At 36.8% G+C, this 26,190-nt stretch overlaps 1 protein-coding gene across 1 annotated transcript in view; it reads right to left on the bottom strand.

Annotated features, from left to right (window-relative positions):
- The window catches only part of UBE2R2 (ubiquitin conjugating enzyme E2 R2), a 95,324-nt gene that overhangs the window by 25,374 nt on the left and 43,760 nt on the right, over positions 1 to 26,190 (bottom strand). Inside the window, exon 2 of the mRNA XM_032636083.1 lies at positions 2,533 to 2,619. Coding sequence (XP_032491974.1) covers positions 2,533 to 2,619 — 87 coding nt within the window. The remainder of the gene's footprint in view (positions 1 to 2,532; positions 2,620 to 26,190) is intronic.

Here is a 26,190-nt window from a genome sequence, read left to right as displayed (position 1 = left end):
GCAAATGGGCTTCATTGGTTATCTACTTCTGAACACACAGTAACAAACACAACCAGGAAACTATTATTGAGATCACTCAACATATTACGAAGCAAAAAGGAGTAGACTGTGCAGTATGATCACTGATGACAAGCTCATATTAAATTTCTTTTGTTCTCCGAGCTTCCCCTTGGTATTTATAAATTTCACAAATGTGGCAATGATATTAGAAATGTTAAATTAATTAAGTTCATTCATATAACACAGCAGTATTTATAACTTTTGGGGCTGCAGTAATGTGTCTGTGAATATATTTAATAAAACTGTAACCAAAACTAAAAACTTGATAAAATAAACTATTTTCTACCAAAAATAGTCCTTCATGAAGTTATTATATACAAAAACTCATCAATTCACATATTTTGGCATTTGAGTACGCTTTTCCTTTTGTATTTTTGTCTTGTTGCTGTTGACATTGTTGCCATTGTTCCCCCATTTCATCTCCAGGTCTATTACAAATAACTCTGCAGTAAACAATTTGGTGACCAGAGCAATTTGACATTGAGGTCCATTGTGTTTCTAGGTGACAACATAAGATGGATGAGGAGAGAGCAACTTCCTGGAATATCCCTTTGGCTAAGAACCATGAGCCCTAATGTCTAAAATCACAAATACTGACTTGGGCCCTCAAAAAGTTCAATTCTGATACTGTTTCCAGAATGTAGCAAAGTAAATTAACATATTATTAATTTGTGAGAAGAGTCTCTTGTGACTCATTTGATTACATCAAATTTAATTCCTAACTATGACTTAACACTTCTTTAAAAACAGAACTTTTATGGCATGGAAAACAACTGCATATTTATAAGATATGCATGTTTTATTTTACTGCTGAAATTTTTATTATGAATATGAAACCTATTTTAAAAAACAATGATCCAATGCTAAATCTTAAGAGACAGAACTAAATAGCCTACCTAAGTGGTGAAAAAGCAGTGGAAAGTGGAGTGTATCTACCTACACCTTCTTCTGAAAGAGCTTTGAATCCTTTATTCTGTTTTTTGTTTTTCCTTTTTGCTTCTTTGTTGAGAAGGGTTTGAGAATTAGATAACTGAGATGGAAACAGGCGAATATATGGCTCTAAGGTGAATTAGTTCTCAGTAGCAAGACAAAAAAAGCTTGAGCCTTCTCACTTCTCTTTTGCTATCTAAAAAATCTATACATACCACATAGTTGGGTTTTTCTTCTTGAATTCACGTTCCCTTTAAATTTTTTAAATTAATTTTTATTGGAGTATAGTTGCTTTTATACCACATAGTTCTGAAGGCAAGAATTTTTGATTATTAAATGGACAGGGACAGAAAAATACTTCTATGTGTATTAAACCCAGTTTGAACTTATGAACAGTGAATTATTTCCATAGTCTCTCCGTACAACAGGATAACTTTGTTATACAGAATAGTACAACATATTCATTGTTGTTTATTTGTACTATGATTATGTCAAATACTAAAGATACTAAAGAAAACAATATTCTGGGAACCTATTTCTGGAAATGTTACTATGCATCACCTTTTGAGCACTAGTTTGTCCTGTTTTAAGAAGGAAAGAAAAATGAAGAAAATGACTGACAGAAAAAGCAGGTTGTGAAAAATAATAAAGCTACCCCAGTGTGCTCATTTATAGACTGAGATCCAAATTCAGGACTATAGAGTAAGTTCTCCATCCCTTGCCTATAAGCATTTTAAAGGCTCTGTAGCTCTGTTTCTGGAGGAAAGGTGCTTGCCAATAACCACCTGACCAAAAAAAGAACTATGACTAAGGCTGCAAATTTTAAAAAACAATTTTAATGCCTGGGCCTCAGCTACAACTTCACAGCACTACTGCAATGAAAAAGATTACAGAATGGTAAAGGAGTAGACTCAAAGGATATTTTAGTGGGCCTTGACATATATCCTGAGAAACATAATGCATTGTTCCAGCATCCTTATAAATTAGCACAAAGCTAAGTACATTTCATTTAAAAAGCTACAAATTATTTTCCCAGGCATGTGGAGTTGTCTAGTAGAAGAACCTAACCTTGGATTTATTCCAAAACAGGCTCTCAACTGGTATGCAGCAACTCCTTAAAGGACACCAGTACAAATATAGTAGGATAAATTCCCACCCCCTCCCATCCCAAAGCTGAATCTCTGATCAAAGCAACAAACAAACCCTTGCTGTGAAGCTAGAGGATAGGTACACAAATAAATTTGTATGACTTTATCTACTAAATTTAAAAAATGCAAATGTTAACAAATATGAATTATGATCTTAGCAATGAGCAGCAAAGGTTTAAAGCCTCAACCTTAAATTAACCATAATATACACTGGTATTAAAAAACCCCAATTTTTGAGCAATTCAACTACAGACTGCTAACCAAAAATGGGAAACCATGAATACTTCTCTGTGGCTACAGCATAACTACCACAGCATACTGAGCTATGGAGGCTATTTTAAAGGATATTATCTTAAATAAATCTTCAGAGAAATTCATGATAGACATCTCTTACCTCATAAATGTTGGGGTGCCACATTTTGGTCAAGAACCTGAAGGTAGGTGGTGAATATGGGTAGTCAATAGGAAATTTAATATGCGCCTGAAAAGAAAAAGAATGAAATGCTAGTAAGATTACAGGTTATTCATCTAACTAACAATTCACCCTGATACACTCCAGTGCAACAAAACTCCTTTCTACACAGTAGACTATGGAGATTAAAATAGCTCATATATATTTTGTTAGCCCCAATGCCAGGGTTATTATTAGCATGTGTTCTAACAATCTCTTTAAATATTTATAAAAATTAATGTTAAATTGCCAAAGCTCAACAGTTATATAATTGAACACACGAATGAAAAACAGTTTAATATGTGTGTCACATTAATGGGTATATTTTATTTTAATAACAAAAAATAATTAATACAACCTTATGGTACATAATACAGAACAAAGATAATTTGTTTTACTTAACACCGTTTACCAACCAGAAGTAACAAATGCTACCATTTTGATATGGCTCCTTCAAGAGTTTTTGATGCTAATATATGCGCTTATCTCTTTACAAAACTTATTTTCAAAAACTTGAATATATTTCAAGTTTTCAAAACTTATTTCAAAAACTTGAATATATTTTATTTTATACTGTTTTTTCAATCTGTATCATATCATAAACATTTTCATTGTATATATGATTGTTAGTATGTGCATAATGTTCCATCATACAGATATACAGATGAACCATTAAAAAAAAAAAACTATTTCCTTATTTTGGAACAGCTGGGCTGTTTTTCACTCTACTGCTATTGTAAATACTGCTACAGTGAATGTCCTTGGCAGTATCCCACATTTCACATATGAAAAAATCCAGACAAATTCTCATCTAACAGTACTAGTAAAAGGGAGTGAAGAAAGGAATGAAAGAACAAGGTAAGAATAAATAAGCTAAGGACAGCAGTGAACATGGCAGAGTCAGTATCCTCAAAAATTCTGTCTTCAGGACTTCCCCGGTGGCGCGGGAAATGTTTGAGAATCCACCTGCCAATGCAGGGGACACAGGTTCGAGCCCTGGTCCAGGAAGATCTCACATGCTGCAGAGCAACTAAGCCCATGCGCCACAGCTACTGAGCCTGTGCTCTAGAGCCAGCGAGCCACAACTACTGAACCTGCATGCCACAACTACTGAAGCCCACACACCTAGAGCCTGTGCTCTGCAACAAGAAGCCACCGCGATGAGAAGCCCATGCACCTCAACGAAGAGTAGCTCCTGGTTGCCACAACTAGAGAAAGCCCGTGTACAGCCACAAAGACCCAACCCAGCCAAAAATAAATAAATTAAATAAATAAATTTTAAAAAAAACAAAAAGAAACACTAAAGGAGTCCTTCAGGCTGAAATGAAAGGGCACTAGCCAGTACATGAAACAACATGAAGGAAGAGCACAAATCAAAACATAGGATAAGTATAGGATAAATATGAAAGAAACAATAAATGTACTTTTTGTTTATAACTTTTTTCCTCCTAATTTAAAAGATAATTACATAGTATAATAATTATAAATCTATTGAAAGGCGAAAAATACACAAAGAAGGAATTTGTTTACCAATAAAAAACAAAGTAAAGGGGAGGGATCAGAGTTACATAGGAGCAAAGTTTCTGTATACCACTGAAATTAGGATGGTTATTAACTGAACTTAAATACAGTTATATGATGTTGATTGTAATCCCGAGGGTAACCACTAAGAAATAACTCAAAAATTCAATATCCCTTCATGATGAAAACATCCAAACAAACTAGGAATACAAGGTAAATTCCTCAACGTGAAAAAGGGAATGTAGTAAACAAAACTATAACTAACATTATACTTAGTAGTGAAGTAATTTCAGAAATAAGACAGGCATGTCCACTCTCACCACTTCCATTCAACACTCTACTGGAGATGCTAGTCAGGCCAGCTGGCAAGGAAATGAAATAAAACGCATCTTGGTTGGAAAGTAAGAAGCAAAGTTATTTCTATTTGCAAATTAGATAATCCTGTATATAGATTTTCAAAAGGAACCCACTAAATATATTAGAATAACAAATTCAGCAGAATTGCAAGATAAAAGATCAATATACCAGCATCAATTATATTTCTACACTGCAGCACTGAACAAACTGAAAATGAAATTAAGAAAATTCCATTTATAATAGCATCAAGGGGCTTCCCTGGTGGCGCAGTGGTTGAGAGTCCGCCTGCCGATGCAGGGGACACGGGTTCGTGCCCCGGTCCGGGAAGATCCCACGTGCCGCGGAGCGGCTGCGCCCGTGAGCCATGGCCGCTGAGCCTGCACGTCCGGAGCCTGTGCTCCGCAATGGGAGAGGCCACAACAGTGAGAGACCCGCATACCGCAAAAAACAAAACAAAAACCTGTATAATAGCATCAAAAAGAATAAAATACTTAGGAATAAATATAATAAAAGAAATACAAAACTTACACTCTGAAAAGTACAAAACATTTTAAAAAGAAATTAAAGACTTAAATAAATGTTAAATATCCATGATATTATATGTTCATAGATTGCAAGACTCAATACTGTTAGGATGGTAATCCTCCTCAAGCTTATCTACAGATTCAGCATCACTGTATGGAAAGACCCTGTTGCCTTCTTTACAGAAATGGAAAAGCTGGTACTCATGGGACCCAGAATAGCCAAAACAATCTTGAAAAATAAAAACAAAGTTAGACAACTCACACTTTCCAGTTTCAAAACACTACAAATCTATAGTGATCAAGACAGTTTGGTACTAATATAAGGCCAATTCAATGGGGGGAAAGGCCTTTTCAACAAATTGTGCTGAGACAACTGGATATTCACATGCAAAAGAATGGAGTCAAATCCTTTGAAATACACCAAGGACTCTATTTAACAAGGCCTGCCTTCAGGAGAAACCAGTTACAGCCTAACTTGCTAGGATATTGTCAGAGCCTAACTGACCTAGGGAAAGAGAAATATTGGGTTGGCCGAAAGTTCGTTAGGGTTTCTCCATAACATCTTACGGAAAAAACTCCAGCCCTAATATCCCACGTAAGGGGTGAGGAAAAACAGAAACTCTTGAAAAGTTCACAGTCCAGAGGCAAAGCCTCATTAAAAAGAAATCATAGAACAGAACTCTTCCCCTTCCCCTCACACTTCACCACCATATTACTAAGGCATTTATAGCAGTTCCTTTTACCCAGTACATCACAGCTAACTAACATGAAAAAATGATAAGACATACCTAAAGGAAAAATCACAAATGAAGAGACAGAGCAATTATCACAACCAGACATGGGAAAGATGTTGGAATTATTAGACTGGGAATTTAAAACAACGATGATTAATATTCTAAGGATTCTAGTGGACAAAGTAAACAGCACGCAAAAACAGATAGGCAATGTAAGCAGAGAGATGGAAATCTTAAGAAAGAACCAAAGACAAATGCTAGAGATAAAAACACTGAAGAATGCCTTTGATGGGCTGAGTAAGACTGACACAGCTGAGGGGAAAAACCTCTGCACTAGAGGATATTATCAATAGAATCCTCGAAAGCAGAAAAGCAAAGAGAACAAAGACTGGGGGGGAAAAACAGAACAGAATATCCAAGGAGTGTGGGACAACTACAAGAAGTGTAAGATACATGTAATAGGAATACCAGAAGGAATAAAAGACACCATAACGAAAATGAAAAGACAACCCACAGGATGGGAGAAAATCATTTATCTGATAAGGGACATGTACCCAGAATACGTAAAGAATGCTTATAACTCAGTAATAAAGAGAAATAACTCAATTTAAAAATGAGCCCAGGGCTTCCCTGGTGGCGCAGTGGGACACGGGTTCGAGCCCTGCTCTGGGAAGATCCCACATGCCACGGAGCAACTAAGCCCGTGTGCCACAACTACTGAGCCTGCGCTCTACAGTCCACAAGCCACAACTACTGAAGCCTACACACCTAGAGCCCTTGCTCTGCAACAAGAGAAGCCACAGCAGTGAGAAGCCCGCGCACTGCAACAAAGAGTAGCCCCCGCTTGCCTCAACTAGAGACAGCCCGCACGCAGCAACGAAGACCCAACAGAGCCAAAAGTAAATTAATTAATTAATTAAACAAACAAACAAAATGTTTGGCCAGGATGTCATGAAATTAGAATGCTTTATACATGGCTGGAAGGGATCAAAATGGTATAGCCACTTTGAAAAATAGTCTAGTATTTCCTTGAAAGAATAAACATAGTTAACCATGTACCACGCAAGTCCACTACCAGGTATATGTCCAAGAGAAATGAAAACATTACATCCACATGAGAACTTGTACAGAAATGTTCACAGCAGCATAATAGACAAAATGTAGAACAACCCCAAATGTCCATCACCTGAGGAAATGAACAAAAGGTGGTATATATCCATACACTAGAATATTATGTGGCAGTTAAAAGGAATGAATTACTGGACTTCCCTGGTGGTCCAGTGGTAAACAATCCGCTTTACAATGCTTACAACGCAGGGGACGCGGGTTCCATCCCTGGTCAGGGAACTAAGATCCCATATGTCCCAGGGCAACTAAGCCCGTGAACCACAACTACTGAGCTCATGTGCCTCAACTGGAGAGCCTGTGCACCGCAAACTACAGAGCCCACGTGCCCTGGAGCCTGCGCACCACAACTAGAGAAGAGAAAACCCAAACGCCACAACTAGAGAAGCCCAAGCGCCACAACTAGAGAAGAGAAAACCTGCATGCCACAACTAGAGAGCAGCCTGTGCACTGCAACGAAGAGCCCACATGCTGCAACTAAGACCCGATGCAGCCAAACATAAATAATAAATAAATCTTTAAAAATAAATAAAAATTAAAGCAAACAAACAAAAAACTGGAGTCCAAAAGCAGTCACACCCCAATAGCAACAAGAATACTCAGTTCCTCAGATCTTGGTTTCAAAATACCATTTTCTAATAAAAAGAAACAAGGCTCTTTGGAGAAATACTTGATTCTACATGTGGGGCAAGGAAAATACAAGATGAGCATGGAGCATCTTATAGTGCCTGAAAGTAAGGAAATGCTAAAGAAAAAATATGGAGGCATGTCAAAAACAAACAAAAAAAAAGCAAACAACAACAAAAAGCCATAGGAGCCAACCTGAAAGAGCCCCTACTGGCCAAAAGTAAAGCAATTCATAGTACTGGATGATAACCCAAGGTATAAAATAAATATAAATGAGTGCATTTTGGTATAAATTATTGAATGAAAAAATATTGGGGAAGGGACAAATCTTCCTCACAGCATATATTATCTTCCTCCAGATAATATATGTAGATATATCCCATTAAGGAGGTGGAGTTTAATTCCCCTCCCCACAAGTGTGGGCAGGGCTGAATGACTCATTTCCTAAGAATATGGAAAGGAAGACATACTAACTTTATAATAGAGAAAGCTGGCGGACAACACCTTAACCAAGTGATCAAGGTTAACATCACTGGTGTTAAGTCGCTGAAATCATGACCTCCCTTACAAGATGTGCTGAGAAACACAGCTCATCTCTGTGGTGCTCTTACCCCAAAACCCATAACCCAGCCTGATCATGAGACAAACATCAGACAAACCCAAATGGAGGGACATTCTACACAATACCCGACCACTTCTTTTCAAAACTATGAAGGTCATGAAAAACAAAGAAAGATGGGGAAACCATCAAATATTGAAGGAAACTAAGGAGACATCACAACTAAATGCAATCAGTATTCTGAACTGTATACAGGAATAATAAAAGGACATTAGGGGTGGTAGGGGAGAACTGAGCATGACTGCTAATAGACAGGAGGTTTCTTTTGGAGGTGATGAAATAAACTGGAGTTAGATGGTGGTGATGGCTGTATGACTTGGTGAATAAAAAAACCACTGAATTGTACACTTTGAAAGCCTACAAAGTACTGGTACCATGGTTAGGTGTTGTTTGAGTAGGTCCCTGGGTGGATAAAAGCAGAGGAAATAGCAAGGCACCAGGTGCAAAGAATGTGGAGTGGTCAGGTATGGCTAGTGGGATGTCTGGTGGTAACTACAGGAGATAGAAGACTGGATGAAGGTAGGCTGAAGCCTTGTTTAGGTGTTTTAGTGGGAAACTACATAAAGTCAGAAAATCAGGGACTTCCCTGGTGGCGCAGTGGTTAAGAATCTGCCTGCCAATTCAGGGGACACAGGTTCAAGCCCTGGTCCAGGAAGATCCCACATGCCGCAGAGCAACTAAGCCCGTACGTCACAACTACTGAGCCCGTGCGCCTAGAGCCCATGCTCCTCAACAAGAGAAGCCACCGCAATGAGAAGCCCGTGAACCAAAGGAGTAGTCCCTGCTTGCCACGACTGCAGAAAACCCACGTACAGCAATGAAGACCCTACACAACCATAAATAAATAAATTAATTTAAAAAAAAAAACGAAAATCAAAGGCAAGATGTCTATTTTAGAATAAATGACTCTATGACAGCACTGTAAAAGATGGATTGAATGGGATAAAAGACAGAAGTTAGGAGTTGTTTCCTATCTTTTTCATTTAATCAGCCTCATCTCCAGAATAGGCATATACTTTAGAAAGCTTTAGTAATGATTACATAGTTATATAATGCATATCTGAATAAAACAGGATTGTAAAAATTTCCATACAAAATTGGAACTCTGATCATTGAAAATGTAACCTCCTTTAACATATTTCTATGGGAAATTAGATTATCCTTTCTAAAAATAAATAATCAATAAAATTTAGTATTGTTAGTCAAATCTTTAGGTCCCCAAAAACGTCCTCCTAGACTACTAACTATATTAAAAGAAATCTTTACAGAGTAACTAGGAATGGTTGCACGAAAATTTATAAAGAACATGCACCAATATGAAAGAGTAGTAAAAGAACATCCACCCAAGAAGCTAGACTGCCTGGGTTTGAATCCTGGCTCTGCCATTCATTAGCTGTTTTTTTAAGTTATTTGTGTCTCCAGTTTCCTCATCAGTAAAATAAAGCTTATAGTACTTATTAAACTGCTTGGTATGAGAATTAAATGAGTAAATGCTTGTGTAAAATGCATTAGAACAGTGTTTAACATATAATAAAAGATATGTAAGAGTTTTGTTTAAAAACTGCAAATTAAACTGGCAGAGGTTATGTCAGAAAACCTTCTTTAATAAAAAGCGTCTTTTATAGACTGCTCATTTTCGCTTTGTTTTATTGCTTTTACTTACCTGCCTTTTGATTATAACACTACCAGCTTTAGAAAAGACAACTAGAGAGATTCTTCCCAACCTAAGAACTTGAATCTTACGGAACCAGTTTTCTAAGAGCTTTACAAATCTTAATTACTTTTTACTTAAATATAATTAATAAACATTAATTACTTACTATTGTTAATTGGGTTTCTATATTTTCTGTAAGCATCTAATAATATCTTGAGCTTTTATCTTTATCTCTGTACCTTGAACCCTACTTATTGCCACAAAATTTTTAAAAGTAGCATCTCCAGAATAAAGTCAAAAACTATTTTTGATTTTTAAAAGTATCATGCCTGGGAGTTCCCTAGCGGTCCAGTGGTTAGGACTCAGCACTTTCACTGCCGTGGCCCAGGTTCAATCCCTGGTCGGGGAGCTAAGCCACGTGGCGCAGCTGGGGGAAAAAAAAAAAAAAGATGTATCATGCCTAAATTATGCTTATGTTACAACTGAAAAAGGTAACATTGGGTGGTGTACCCCTGTAAGGCTACTTAAAATTGTTATAAGAACTCCTTCAATGGAATTTACAATCCTAAAGAATTTAGCTGAAGTTAAAATCAAGGGGAATATTCTGCTACAGTGCTTCCCTGAGATTATTCAGTTTTACCACTATTACTTTTTTTCAGAATCGTATTAATAATTTAAACATATTATGTATTTATGTTCACCCATAATCATATCGGTGAAAATTTTTTAAGTTTAATTAAGTATAAAACTTGCTCTTATCCATTTCCAATCCTAGTAAATCTTAGAGTGTGATTTGAACAAACTATAAACTTATTTATAAGTTTATAACAAGGAACAAGGGAAATGTGAACACTGACTGGATATTAAGGAATTAACTTTTTCAGCTGTAATAATAGCATTGTGGTTACTTTTTTAAAGGAGGCCCTTATATTTTAGAAATACATTCTGAAATATTCACAAGTGAAATGATATGATGTCTGAAATCAGTTACAAAATAATGTGAAGAGGAGTAGATAAGGTATAGATTAAACATATTTGCTATGAGTTAATTATGGATGCTGAGTGATGGGTACACAGAGTTTACTGTACTCCTATTTCTAATTTCATATTATGGAAAATTTCAAACATACAAAAAGCTTAAGAAATGAGATGACTAATATACAACTATTTTTTTAAAGCATTACAGTGCTTTGCATAACTAGCATAATCATACCATTATGATAGCAATAGATGCCACTATTTTTTTTGTTTTTTTTGGGTTTTTTTTGCGGTACGCGGGCATCTCACTGTTGTGGCCTCTCCCGTTGCGGAGCACAGGCTCCGGACGCACAGGCTCAGCGGCCATGGCTCGTGGGCCCAGCCGCTCTGTAGCATGTAGGATCTTCCCAGACCGGGGCACAAACCCGTGTCCCCTGCATCAGCAGGCGGACTCTCAACCACTGCGCCACCAGGGAAGCCCAGATGTCACTATTAACCACGTGAACATGATGGAACTTGGCAAGGTGATAATAAAGTTCATGTGAAAGAGAAAATACTTGAAAATAATACTGTTTTTGATAAAAACCAATAACAGGGAGGGGTTCACACTAGCAGATAGAAAAACATCCTACAGAGATGCTATTAAAGGAGGAGACTACACACAGATCAATGATATAGAATAAGTTATTCAGAAAACAATAAAGGCAACATTTCAAATAAGTAGGAGAAAGATTCAAATGTTGGGGGAAATGACTCTTCCTTTGGATAAAGGGGTAAAGATGCTTATAGACACTTGAAAAGAAAATCAGATTTCACTTTCAACGAGAAAAAGATCAAACCTCATCCTTAAGAAGAATCAACAGTGGTGAAGAACTGGACAATCCTTGATCTCCAAGAGTAAAAAGGAGTTCATATGCTAGTAGCAAAAGACAGATTGTTCTGTTGCCACAGTAACAAAGAGCCACCAGAATGAGTTTTTTAAAATGAAGTATAGTTGATTTATAATGTTTTGTTAATTTCTGCTGTACAACAAAGTGTTTCAGTTACTTACATATATGTGTGTGTATACACATATATTTGTATGTATATACACACACATTCTTTTTTTATATTCTTTTCCATTATGGTTTACCACAGGACACTGAATATAGTTCCCTGTGCTATACATACAGTAGGACCTTGTTTTTATCCATTCTATATATAATCAGAATCAGTTTTAAACTGCTTAAACAATACCTGACAGTTCTGTAGGCATGGAACAAGAACCAACTTTAAACCCATTTAAACAACTTTTATTGGTGAGTATGTTTTGGCAAGCCAACCTATCAGTAACGGTCCCTTGTTTCTGAAAGCCAGCCAACTGGGAACACACTCCTGCCAATGAACACATTTCTGAATACCAACCAATCAGTAATGGTCTCAGCCAAGTACCCATGCTTCCACAGCTGATGCCAACCCCACAAAGACTGTGAAAAATCCACCAATCCTTAAACTTCACACTTCTCAAAAACCCTATAATAAGATCAGCAGTCTGCTCTATGTGTAGAGACTGTGATTTGACCAGCAAAACTCTCTTAAGTAAGCAATAAACTCAGCTTTGTGATTTTTGGTTTAAGTACTGAAGAGTGGTCTTTTACACCTTTTACAAATTTATTCATGAAGTACAGTTTTAAATTTCATATATGACTGTATCAAGAAATATGGGAAATAAATCTGAAAAGTCACACCTTAAAACATACAAATTGTTTAACAAGTAATTTAGATTCTGACTCTTTTTTAAGGCAGCTCCTTATATCTTTCTTGACTAACTTGCAAACGCCTAAGAAGTATCTCCAAAATATTTTCTGTACCATTACCACATATGGTTTCTCTAAAATGCTCAGGTTACTCCTAAGTATACCCTTAAAGAAATCACTGAACTCACCAGACATCTATGTTTAGTTATTCACACACTGAGCATTTATGTTAATGTTTTCATTTATTCAATCATTCAACATATCACTGTTGAAAACCAATGATACTGGGACTTCCCTGGTGGCACAGTGGCTAAGAATCCACCTGCCAATGCAGGGGACATGGGTTCGAGCCCTGGTCCAGGAAGATCCCACCTGCCGTGGAGCAACTAAGCCCGTGTGCCGCTACTGAGCCTGCACTCTAGAGCCTGCGAGCCACAACTACTGAACCCGCGAGCCACAACTACTGAGCCCGCAAGCCACAACTACTGAAGCCCTCGCGCCTAGAGGCCATGTTGGGCAACAAAGAGAAGCCGCAGCAATGAGAAGCCCGCGTACTGCAACAAAGAGTAGCCCCCGCTCTCCACAACTAGAGGAAGCCCACGCACAGCAACGAAGACACAATGCAGCCATAAATAAATAAATAAATGAATAATACAAAGTATGTATTAAATGGCAGGCACGGGGTTAAATGCTTCATATGCATCATCTCATTTCATCACTCAGTTGTAAAATTAAAAGGTGAGATGCATGTACAGCCACAAATGCAGAAGACTTTTAACTTAGGAACAGATTATCTTCCAGTCCACATTGCTGACTACCAAGAAGCATCTCCGCAATGTTTATCATTTTGTCTAACCATGTATTTACTGGGCTTCACCAATTCCACTGTCTCCTCATGCTATAGCTTTTCTGTCCATTCTCTCTCATACTCCTTACCTCCTCTCATCTTCTTTTTAACTTAATGTGCTCTGATTATAACTTTTCCCTGTTTCTTTAAAGAATACTTTTCTTCTTTGAAGAATCTTCTCCCCAGATGTGACACATTACAAAAACCAAAAACTTCTGGGCAAAGAAAAAGAAACACTAAAATGCATAACACCAAAAACTAATTTAGATAACATTAATATATGGAAATGAAGTATTCATCAGCTTAGGACAAAATTTTGCTAACCCAGTGTGCAACATTAAAGTAATTTTGTTATCCCACTAATTATTTTCATATGGAATTTCAGCTATAACATAACAAAAAACAAATATGAATAGAGAAATATATTCTAATTATTCCTGCTACCTGGTTATTAATATGAGTAAGTTAAGAAAAAGCTTCCCAGTCCTAAACACAACTATATTTGGTAATAGGTCAGCTGACAACAAATGTAGAGTTGCTGTTGCATTTGGATTAGTGCCTGAAGATAGTGTGAAATGAGGATACTCCCACTGCTGAGTTTTTCTGCTATGTCATCAGCTCACATCTGCTATTGGATATGTTTCCAACATGACAGCAAAAGCAATCAAAACATGTTTTCTTATTAACTTGCTGCAAGCTTCAAAAGTCTGCCAACCACCAGTACAAACTCAAATAGTTCATTAACAATATGTAATTAATATATTGAATAGCTATACCCAGTGATGCTATAATATGTGCCACAGGCTTTAAAGTCAAGAAATTATGTCTTTATTGATCACAAATCTCAATATAAAAAGTTAATTTAGAATTACTATAATACTTAATATAATTATTCTAAAGTTAAGATGAAATATAAATAACAGGAAATCCCTGATGCTCCTACTGGACTCTCTTTTTTTGGCTGCACCACAGGGCATGTGGGATCCTAGTTCCCTGACCAGGGTTCAAATCGGTGTCCCCTGCAGTGGAAGCACGGCGTCCTAACCACTGGACCACCAGGGAAGTCCCCTGGACTCTTAAAAGTAAACTTCTGACAATTAAGGAGAAGTAACTCTCAGTATTAAGGAGAAGTAACTCTCAGTATTAATTAATACTCATAGTCCTCTATTTTTTTAACAGAATAATATAAAAATGTTTCTTTCAGCTTAGAAAGTAAAGCCTTTTTGTTCCCAAGATACACTACTAGGTTACAAGACGTACCATACGCTATAGTTACTGACTGTTATTGGTACAAGGCTAGACAAACAGACAAATGGTACAGAAAAGAGTATCCAAAAACAGATATATATAGGGTCACCTAGTTTACAATGAAAACAACACTACAGTTCAGTGGGTGACAGGATAGTGTTTTCAATAAATGGTACTACAGCAACTGGATATCCACATAGAAAAATTAACCTTGACCCTTGTCTCACATCATTTACAGATAGATCACAGATCTAACTGCAAAACTAAAACTATAAAGGTTTCTAAATGAAAACATAAAAGAATATCTTCACGCTGGAATTCCTAACCAGAGCAATTAGACAAGAAAAAAGAAACAAAAGGCACCCAAATTTCCAAATTAGAAAAAATTATCTGTTTGCAGACATGACCTTATAAATAGAAAACCCTGAAGATTCCACACAAAACAAAAACCGTTAGAACTAATAAACAAATTTAGCAATATTGCAAGATGTAAAAATCACGTGCAAAAAAAAAAGTATACAGGGCTTCCCTGGTGGCGCAGTGGTTGAGAGTCCGCCTGCCGATGCAGGAGACATGAGTTCGTGCCCCGGTCCGGGAAGATCCCACATGCCGTGGAGCGGCTGGGCCCGTGAGCCATGGCCGCTGAGCCTGCGCGTCCGGAGCCTGTGCTCCGCGATGGGAGAGGCCACAACAGTGAGAGGCCCACGTACCGCAAAAAAAAAAAAAAAAAAAAAAAAAAGTATACAATAGCAATGAATTCAAAGAGGAAATTAAGAAAATAATTCTGTTTACAATAATATCACAGCAAGAATAAAATACTTAGGTATAGGGAATTCCCTGGCAGTCCAGTAGTTAGGGCTCTGCGCTTCCACTGTAAAGGGGCACGGGTTCAATCCCCGTTTGGGGAATTAAGATCTTGCATGCCCCACAGCATAGCCAAAAAAATAAATAAATAAAAGGAAGAAATAAAATGTATGCTGTACGATGCTCTATTCTCACATGTTGTTTTATTGTTTGTTTTTTGCAGTACGCGGGCCTCTCACTGTTGTAGCCTCTCCCGTTGCGGAGCACAGGCTCTGGACGCATGGGCTCAGCGGCCATGGCTCACGGGCCCAGCCACTCCGTGGCATGTGGGATCCTCCCAGACGGGGGCACGAACCCATGTCCCCTGCATCGGCAGGCAGACTCTCAACCACTGCGCCACCAGGGAAGCCCCTCTCACATGTATTTTTGTAATAAAGTATTTATATAAAAAAAGAGAATAAAATACTTAGGCATTAAGTTAACCAAAGGTGAAAGACTTATACACTGACAACTACAAAACACTGTTGAAAGAAATTAAAGATGACACAAACAAATGGAAAGACAACCCATGTTCATGGGGTTGGAAGACTTAATACCGTTAAGCTGTCAATACTACCGAAAGCGATCTACAGATTCGATGCAATCCTTATCAAAATCCCAATTATGATTTTTGCAGAAATAGAAAAAGTCATCCTAAAATTCATATGGAACCTCAAGGGACTCCAAACAGCTAAAACCATTGTTGCAAAAGAAGAACAAAGTTTGGAGGTCTCATACTTCCTGATATCAAAACTTAATATAAAGCTACAGTAATCAAGACAATGTGATACTTGCATAAAGACATATACATTGATGGAACACAATAGAAAGCCCAAAAATAAACTCTCACTTATATGATCGAATAATTTTTTACAAGGGTGCCAAGACCATTCAATGGGGAAGGTACAGTCTTTTCAACAAATGATAGAAAAACTGGGTATCTATATGGAAAAGAATGAAATTGGACACTTACCTTACACCATATATGAATATTAACTCAAAATGGATCATAGACCTAAATATAACACGTAAATTTATAAAACTCTTAGAAGAAAATGGGAAGAGCTTCATGACACTCAGTTTGGCAATGATTTCTAGGACATGACATCAAAAGCACAGCAACAAAAGAAAAAAATGTAAATTGGCCTATATCAAAATTAAAAATGTTTATGTATCAAATGACACTATCGAGGGACTTCCCTGGTGGTCCAGTGGTTAAGAAACCACCTTCCAATACAGGGAACATGGGTTCTATCCCTGGTTGGGGAACTAAGATCCCACATGCCACAGGGCAACTAAGCCCGCACACCGCAACTACTGAGACTGCGCGTCACAACTAGAGAGAAGCCTGTGTGTCATGAAAGATCCCACATGCCATGACAAAGATCCCGCATGCCACAACTAAGACCCAACGCAGCCAAATAAAAATAAATAAATGTTTCATCAAATGACACTATCAACAGAGTGAAAAGGCAACCCACAGAATAGGAGAAAATATCTGCAAATCATATATCTGATGAGGGATTAATATCAAAAATATATATAGTGAACTACATACAATTCAACAACAGGATTAAAAATCAGACAAAAGACAAGTAGACATTTCTCCAAAGAAAATTTACAAATGGCCAATAAGCACATGAAAAGATGCTCAACAGCAACAGTCATTAAGGAAACATAATGACTAAACCACAAAACCACAATGAGATACCACTTTACAGCCATTAGGATGACTATTAACAAATCAAAACAACAAAATAAATGTTGGTGAGGATGTGGAGAAACTGGAAACACTTTTCATGCAGTGCTGGTAGGAATGTAAAATGGTGCAGCCACTATGGAAAACAATAGGGTGGTTCCTTAAAAAATTAAAAATAGAATTACCATATGATTCAGCAATTCTGCTTCTAGGTATACACCCAAAAGAATCAAAAGCAGAGTCTCAAACAGATATTTGCACACCTATAGTCATAGCAGCTTATTCATAACAGCCAAATGGTGAAAGCAACCCGGGAATCCACCAATGGAAAAATGGATAAACAAAATGTGATATATACACAGAATGGAATATTTACCCTCTAAAAGGAAGGAAATTCTGACACATGCTACGAACATGGAGAACCCTGGAAGATATTATGCTAAGTTAAGCCAGCCATAAAAGGACATAGAGCTGGAAGAGGGGCAGGGGGTAAAGAGTTATTATTTAATGGTTCAGTTTGAGAAGATGTCAAAAGTTCTGGAGAAGGATGGTGGTGATGGTTACACAACAACATGAATGTATTTACAATTCCACTGAACTGTACACTTAGATATATTTTATCACACACACACACACACACACACACACACACAGAATATCTTCATGACACTGGAGAAGACAAATGTTCTTAAATAAGACACAAAAGGCACTAGCAACAAAAGAAAACATTGATAAATCTGACTCCACTAAAACTAAGAACTTCTGGTTCATCAAAAGACATCATTAAGACAGGGAACAAGCACAAGTAGAAGAAGATAATTCACAATACATATATCCAACAAATGATCTGTACCCAGAGTATATGAAGAACTCCTGCAAATTAAGAAAAAGACAAAAGAATAAAAATGGGCAAAAGACTTAATAAACAGGCATACCATAAAAGAGAATATCCAAATCAGAGTAAAATAAAAAATAAAGATAGATATTCAACTCCATTAGTCATTAGAGAAGTGCAAATTTAAAACACAATACTTAAAATGAAACAGACTGGCACGGCAATGATGCAGAAAAACAATAACTCTCACACAGTCCTTGTGGGAATATAAACCACTTTAGAAAACTGTTGGTATCTACTACAGCTGCTCATATGTATACCCTATGACTCAGAAATTCCATTCCTAAATATATATACCCAACAGAAAGATATATATTTTTACCAAAATACATGCACTGGAAGGTTCATAGTAGGAATATTCATATAGACAAAATCTGAAACTGCCCAAGTGGCCATCAACAGGAGAATGGGTAAAGTGAAATAGTCATGTAATAGAACACTACATCGCAATGAGAAAGAGTGATCTACAACTACACATAATAATTTGGTTAAATCACAGAAACATAACTTTGAGAGAAAGAAGCCAGACACAAAACAGACTGATACTGTATAAATCTATTCATAATAAAATTCAAGAACAGGCAAGACTAATTTATGCTTTTAGAAATTAGGATTATTCCAGGTAGTGGGGAGGACAGTTCTGTAAGGAAGCACAAAAAAGGGCTCTTGGAGTGCTGGTAATATATATATATATATATATATATATATATATATATATATATATATATATATTTTTTTTTTTTTTTTTTTTTTTTTTTGCGGTACACGGGCCTCTCACTGCTGTGGCCTCTCCCGTTGCTGAGCACAGGCTCTGGACGCGCAGGCTCAGCACCCATGGCTCACGGGCCCAGCCGCTCCGCGGCATGTGGGATCTTCCCAGACCGGGGCACAAACCCATGTCCCCTGCATCGGCAGGCGGACTCTTAACCACTGCGCCACCAGGGAAGCCCTGGTAATATTTTTTTTCCTGATCTGGGTACTGGCTACATGGATGACCCAGTTTGTGAAAATTCATTAAGCTGCATACTTATGACATATATACTTTTCTGCCTTCATATAATTTGATAAAATTAAAATATAATTTTTCATTAGAGTTAAAATACAATAACCTTGTATATTTGAACATTTTGAGGAGAGATTTACACTTCTGGCAGAGTTCATTTACTAAATACTAATGTATTTACTGATAAATACATTAGAAAACTAAGTAAATAGGAGGTGGGGAGGTCAATCAACTCCACCAGAAAACAAAACACCATATGTAAAAGAAAAGGTAATTATGGTATATGACATGATTCAACTGGGACTATTTCATATTACAACACTGAAAATAAATCTAAACCAAAATTATGACTAAACTGGAAGGATGGGAGGGCCAATGAGTTTGTGGGTTAGGGTGTTATCATAATGCACAAAATCCTTATCTTCCATAGTAAAAATTCAATAGTTACTAACAAAATAAAAAATAAATCTAGAAACAGCAATGGAAACATTTAGAAATATGGGGGCAAATACCAGAACACAAGGTTGAAAAGTTTCAAAGTAGTTGTCTTTGGGGAGAAGTGTTCAGGGGTAGGAAGAGGACAGTGCAAGTGATTATAAATCTCGTAGGATTATCAGACTCTTCAAACCATTTACAGATATTAATTTGACAACTTTTGAAAAATATAGTTAATTGCTATTAACAATTATGTAGCATTTTGGCCTCTCACAGAGTTCCTACTACTACATAACTGTGTTACAGGTAATCCATGAATGATTTGTTATGGATAACCTAAGAATGATGGGACCGTTGGCAGCCAGGGTAAGACATCCTGGATTCCTGATCTTCTGAACGTATGAGCTCAAAGCTAAAAAGCGGGACACTTCCCTGGTGGTACAGTGGGTAGTCTCCATGCTCTCAATGCAGAGGGCCTGGGTTCGCTCCCTGGTCAGGGAACTAGATACTGCATGCATGCTGCAAGTGAAGAGTCCACATGCCACAACTAATAAGTCTGCATGCCACAACTAAGACCAGGCGCAGCCTAAATAAATAAATATTTTATTTAAAAAAAAAAAAAGCTAGTATGCTTTCAGTCACAAGAAAAGGCATTCTAGTGCTAAGGAATTTTTCCTCTCAGCCTTTTCTGCCTTTATTAACAGGGCATCTTTAGCACTTCATATGTTCACATATGTGGAACAATGGCAGATAAAATTACTAACCAGTTTTGATGCTATACTGCGAGAGTGTACCTAAGACAAGTTAAAAATGATTATGCATAAGCAATTGTAAAATGGTACAGTAAGATAAAAAATAAAGATCAATTATAGGGAATTCCCTGGTGGTTCAGTGGTTAGAACTCAGCACTCTCACTGCCAGAGCCCGAGTTCGATCCCTGGTCAGGGGAACATAAATCCCGCAAGCCATAAAGTACAGCCAAAAAAAAAAAGATGAATTATTTTCTCTCTACGTTTTTCATGAAAAACTTTATTAATTCCATCATGCACTTTCTTTAGGCATGACAGCAAAGGTTAAAAACCCTAAAGGAGGGGCTTCCCTGGTGGCACAGTGGTTGAGAGTCTGCCTGCCGATGCAGGGGACACGAGTTCGTGCCCCGGTCCAGGAAGATCCCACACGCCACGGAGCAGCTAGGCCCGTGAGCCATGGCCGCTGAGCCTGCGCGTCCGGAGCCTGTGCTCCGCAACGGGAGAGGCCACAACAGTGAGAGGCCCGTGTACCGCAAAAAAAAAATCCTAAAGGAAATGATTGATGAATTTTATAACATGAAAATTAAACAATTCCACATGACACAGCAAAATACACCATAAATATGGTTAAAGGCAAAACCACAAACTAGGAAAGATGTATATAACTTCTGACAAAAGGTTAATATATTTACATAAAGAATGCTTCTAAATCAAAGCATAAAGACAAACCTGTCTATAGTAAAACACGTACAGGATGCAAACAAGCCAAAAACAGAGAAATACATTCTACTACTTAGCAGCCTTTTCATGGACTCTCCAGGACTCTGAGAAATTTAGATAGAAAACCACTCCTATATGCAAAATGAGTCAGCAACTTTTACAAATATAAATATTTGTAAATTTTTCTGTATATACCAGTGGGAAATCAGAGTATACGGCATATAATTCAGCCAAGCAGAGAGAAATATGCAAAGCATCAAGTTTATCAAAAGAAGAAAAGGAATCTAATAGTATTCTGCCTACATATACTATAATCTGCATTCCTACCTAACACCAGGGAAAGACACTAGTTTCTCCAGCAGGAGACTGGCATAATGAGCAAGGAGGTATTTGATAAGGGTATGCATGACAGCTGAAGGGGTTTAATTTAACTCACCAGATATGAAGGGGGGAAAAGTCCAGATTTTCATAGTGGCAATGGCAAAAGAGAAAAAGGAACAAATCGCTAACTCTTGGCTCTGTTTCTCATATCAAATGACAAGCAATAACATTTTATTACCAAAGATGAAAGCAGATCAACAAACGATACCTCCAGTGACAATCATCTGGAGAAGAAACAACAAAATGAAAAGATTTAAAACCCCTTTCTTCACTAAACCATATTTTACTCTGTCAAATAATAATAAAGCTTAATATACTTACTTGTCACCTTTTTTCAAAATCAAAAATTTCTCAAGTACAGAAAATAGATCCTCACTAAAATTGCAGAGGACGAAGCTAGATCTTATCTTCCATTATCTAATTACTGAAGAATAGCTTGTTAAAACTTAACACTGAGTTAACTCATATTCTCTTTTACCACACCACCCCCAGAAAGAAAAAAGTAGGTGTCAGACATGACAAACAAGTAAAAAATGGGTATCTGATGTTATACAACCATGGATCTGTGAAAATTCTGATATCAAATACATATGAATTCAACAATGAACACATGTGACATACAAGAACTCATTTAGAAAAGATATTGGCAGCAATGTTTTTACTTAGCCAAAGAGTGCTATGGAATATTATGCCATGCCAACATAACAAGACGTTGCATCCTCACTCTCTCAAAATGGTACTTGCTGTTTGAGACCTAACTAATGATAGAAAAATGTTAGGGAAAAGCCATTAGGAATCAGAGGCAATAAAATACAAACTTATACCAAAGGCTAAGATGTCAGGAGAAAAAGAGGCTTATGTATCAATATTTGGCATGTCATGAAAGTGTTATTCCCAATTAAGAGAATTTCCTTTGGCAAAATTACTTGGAAAATGTGCATTCCTAAAATGCAATTATATTAAAATAAAATAGCTTGAACACCCACAAGGATTATATGCTAAACATTAAATTTATTTTTAAATAATCAAATTTGTTTTATTGAATACAAAAATCATTCTGTAAAACAAAAAAAAGCTTATAATAAGTCTTCTATATCACACAAAAACATAGGGGGAAAAATCCTAGTTCTAATAAGTTTTCCAAAATAAAGACATAAAAAGAAAAACAGTATCTACAAGACCATCCCAGTCTTAAGATTTTATGATGACCTTCCGTGTTAAAACAGGGATATTCTCAAGGGTCTAAAACTGTCAAGGTAGGGCAGGAATTCTAAACTAAACTTGGGCAACAAGCCTAAACAAATTTAAATATAAATTGTCCTTCCTAGTTCAGCTGTTTCCATGAGGATCCAAGTGTGTCAGCTTAGGGCAGGTATTAATCTACCAAGAGATAAAATACACAAAGCGACACTATAGTAGCAATTACATATACTGATGAGATAATGAACATTTTCAAAGTAAGAATTTATAAATGCTAAATGGTTTTCAAAGTATTTGCATTTCTGCTCCCAAATACAGGAACCATACATAACTCATAGTGTATTTTTAAAAGGCATTAAAATGAACTCTTCTATAAACTGAAACATAAAGAAAATAGACTATTACATGGCATAGTCCTGGAGTGGAATACAACAGTTTAGTAATAATTATAATTAGAAATTTAACATTTATACCGTAGTATTATAGATCATCAATTTCCAAAAACCTAAGCTTAATGAAGTATAATTATTGCCTTCACCTGTTCCTCTGGTAACTGTCTTCATATTTTCTTTAATCTCTGATTAGAATATTACAGTAAGAAGACATTTTATAGGAGAATAAAGAGCACTACCTCACAATAATGGTAAGCCATCTTTCTAAATCTAACTTAGCCTTCCTGAGAGGATTCTGAAGATACATCAGGATACTACATCAAAACTGTTATTTACATCACTCAGTAACGTACTATGGGTAGATATGTGAAAGTGCATAAGTATTTTATCTGCAATGAATAAATAGGTTAGCTTTTACTATATGCGATTATTCCATGAGTTCCAAAAAAAAAAATTCTAAATGAGCAGTATTAATGCCTAAAAAAGTTAGTGTCTTAGCCTCAGAATAGTATAAAACAGAATATGACCCAAGACTTCCTAACTTACATGTAAAAAAATGAAAAAAGCTACCCCTCTAAGGATTTAGCCCTTATTAAGGAACTCTGAAAGACAAAAAATTCTTAAGTCACTGTATACTACTATAAGCAAAACAGCTTGCATGCCTTTCAACAATTAGTCAATTTTTTGCATAGTTAAATCATAAAAGGTTAACAATCTCACCAGTCTAATCAGCTAGCTGAGTTATTTCCCTCACACACGCACATACACAAGACTAAATACTGCCTTATAAATTAAATACCTAATATGACTTTCAAGTACAGGAAATAATACTTTCTAACCTAAAATTATTTAAAAGTCAATACTAATTGTGGTTTGAACACAGAAGAAGAAACTTAAGTATACACCTCTACTCTCTCCTGAAACCCTAACAAAAAGACCATAAGAAGAATAAAGATATATATAAAATCAAAAGGATAAAGAAAATAGAAGAGGACAGTGGACCAGATATTATTGAGAGAATATTGCAATATGAAAAAAGATGAATTTAGCAGACTGGTAGAAGGCTGAAACCTAACAGGATAGGGGGTAGAGAATGGGAGAGAATGAGGGGTTGAAGCAAGCTCTTGTGTATAGATAAACCTGAAAAGGCTTAGGATCGAAACAGTTTGAAAGTCAAGGTGTGGGCTTCCCTGGTGGCACAGTGGTTGAGAATCTGCCTGCCAATGCAGGCGACACAGGTTCGAGCCCTGGTCTGGGAAGATCCCACATGCCGCGGACCAACTGGGCCCGTAAGCCACAATTACTGAGCCTGCGCGTCTGGAGCTTCTGCTCCGCAACAAGACAGGCCACGATAGTGAGAGGCCCGCGCACCTTGATGAAGAGTGGCCCCCGCTTGCCACAACTAGAGAAAGCCCTCGCACAGAAACGAAGACCCAACACAGCCATAAATAAATAAATAAATATATATATATATATATTTTTTTTTTTTTAAATAAAGTCAAGGTGTGAGACGGGGCTGAAAATAAAAGGATAAAAGGTGTATAAAGTTATAAGCAGTTAAACACATAAATCTCTTCCTCTGGCTCTTCAGTCAGGTGACTACCCCTATATGGCAGAAGGTTTGTACTCTGGGAAGGTTAAACAAGAGAACCACTAGCTGAGAGCAGAAGTAAGATTTATTGAAAAACAAGGAGATTAAATAAAATTCTGTAACTAAATGCTAAAACCACAGGCGTGTCCCATTCATGTACCCAATCCAGACACCAGTCTTTTCTCTCTCAGGTGGAACATTAGAGGATTCCTATCCAGAGAAACTACTCACTCAAGAGAAAAGGCCTATAGATACTGATACTTGTGGGTTTCCCATAAAAAGATCGATGCCCTAATCTAAACTCGTTGAGACCCACTAATCAACATGTGCACTCACACAGTTTCCCACTTGCAGCTTCTTAGTGATTCACTCTTAAATACAAATCAAGGACTAAAGAAAACTAGAAATTTTAGGAAAACCTCCAGAATGAGAGGCAAAATTAGAAGAAAAAAAAGTAAAAAGCACACAGACAGAGACAAATGAAAAGAATGAAAAACAACACTATAATTAATATCTTCTGGTAATTTGTTTCACAAAACAGTAACATTAAGTTATGAAAGGGGTAAACGTGGAAAAAGAAAGCCTTCCAGTTAATAACAAGATAACCATAGTTAGAGAAGCATATTGAATTATTTATGGATAAAATGGCATGACGTCTAAACCTGCTCTCAGAAACTAGAAAGATGAAACATTGGCAAAATGTTAATCACTAAACTGGGTGATAGGTAGATCATAGTTCATTTTAAGATTCTCTCCCCACTTTTGTTTATGTTTACATTTTCAGTAATAAAGTTTTTTAAATGACCCCAAATTTTTTTTTTCTCAGTACGTGGGCCTCTCACTGTCGTCGCCTCTCCCGTTGCGGAGCACAGGCTCCAGACGCGCAGACTCAGTGGCCATGGCTCACGGGCCCAGGCGCTCCGCAGCATGTGGGATCCTCCCTGACCGGGGCACGAACCCGTGTCCCCTGCATCGGCAGGTGGACTCTCAACCACTGTGCCACCAGGGAAGCCCAAAATGACCAAAATTTTAAAACACATTTCAAAAGATTGTGAAGATGAAAGTTGAGAAAATTATTGAGAGTAGAACAAAAAGACAAAAATGTAGAAAATACAAGAGAACATGAAAATTAGAGAATCAATCTAACTCATCATCTAAGTCATAGGAGTTCCAGAAAGAGAGAAAAGAAAATGTCAGAAAGAGAATTAAAGAATTTAATAAAATTTCCCAGAACTAAAGGACTGGAGTTTCAAGAGCAGCCTCCAAAGTAAGGTAAGTATAATAAATGATAAAAGACCTAAAACAAAATCAAGAATAATCTATTTGACCATATGGAAAACAGTATTCAAAGGGTTTTACAATTCTATTAGAGAATTTAGAATCATAAATGAGAGTGACAAAGGAAACCAAGGAAAATGGGAAAACAAGACAATTATTAACTCCAGGAAAAATAAAAGATTTTCCAAGAAAGGAAATATAATCACACTGTACAGCTGGGGATGGAGTCAACATAATACTTACATATATAGTTGACCCTCAGTATCCATGGTTTCAGGACCCCCATGGATACCAAAATCTGAGGGTACTCCAAGTCCCTTATATAAAATAGCACAGTATTTGCATTAACCTACACACATCCTCCCATATACTTTAAATTATCTCTAGATTACTTGTATAAGATGACTAAATTGTTAGGTTCCATTACAGCAATTCAAAAGAAAAT

This window comes from Phocoena sinus, chromosome 6, assembly GCF_008692025.1.
Source record: "Phocoena sinus isolate mPhoSin1 chromosome 6, mPhoSin1.pri, whole genome shotgun sequence".
NCBI lineage: Eukaryota > Metazoa > Chordata > Mammalia > Artiodactyla > Phocoenidae > Phocoena > Phocoena sinus.
The sequence above is the reverse complement of the archived record's forward strand: the minus strand, read 5'-3'. Positions and strand labels throughout refer to the sequence as shown.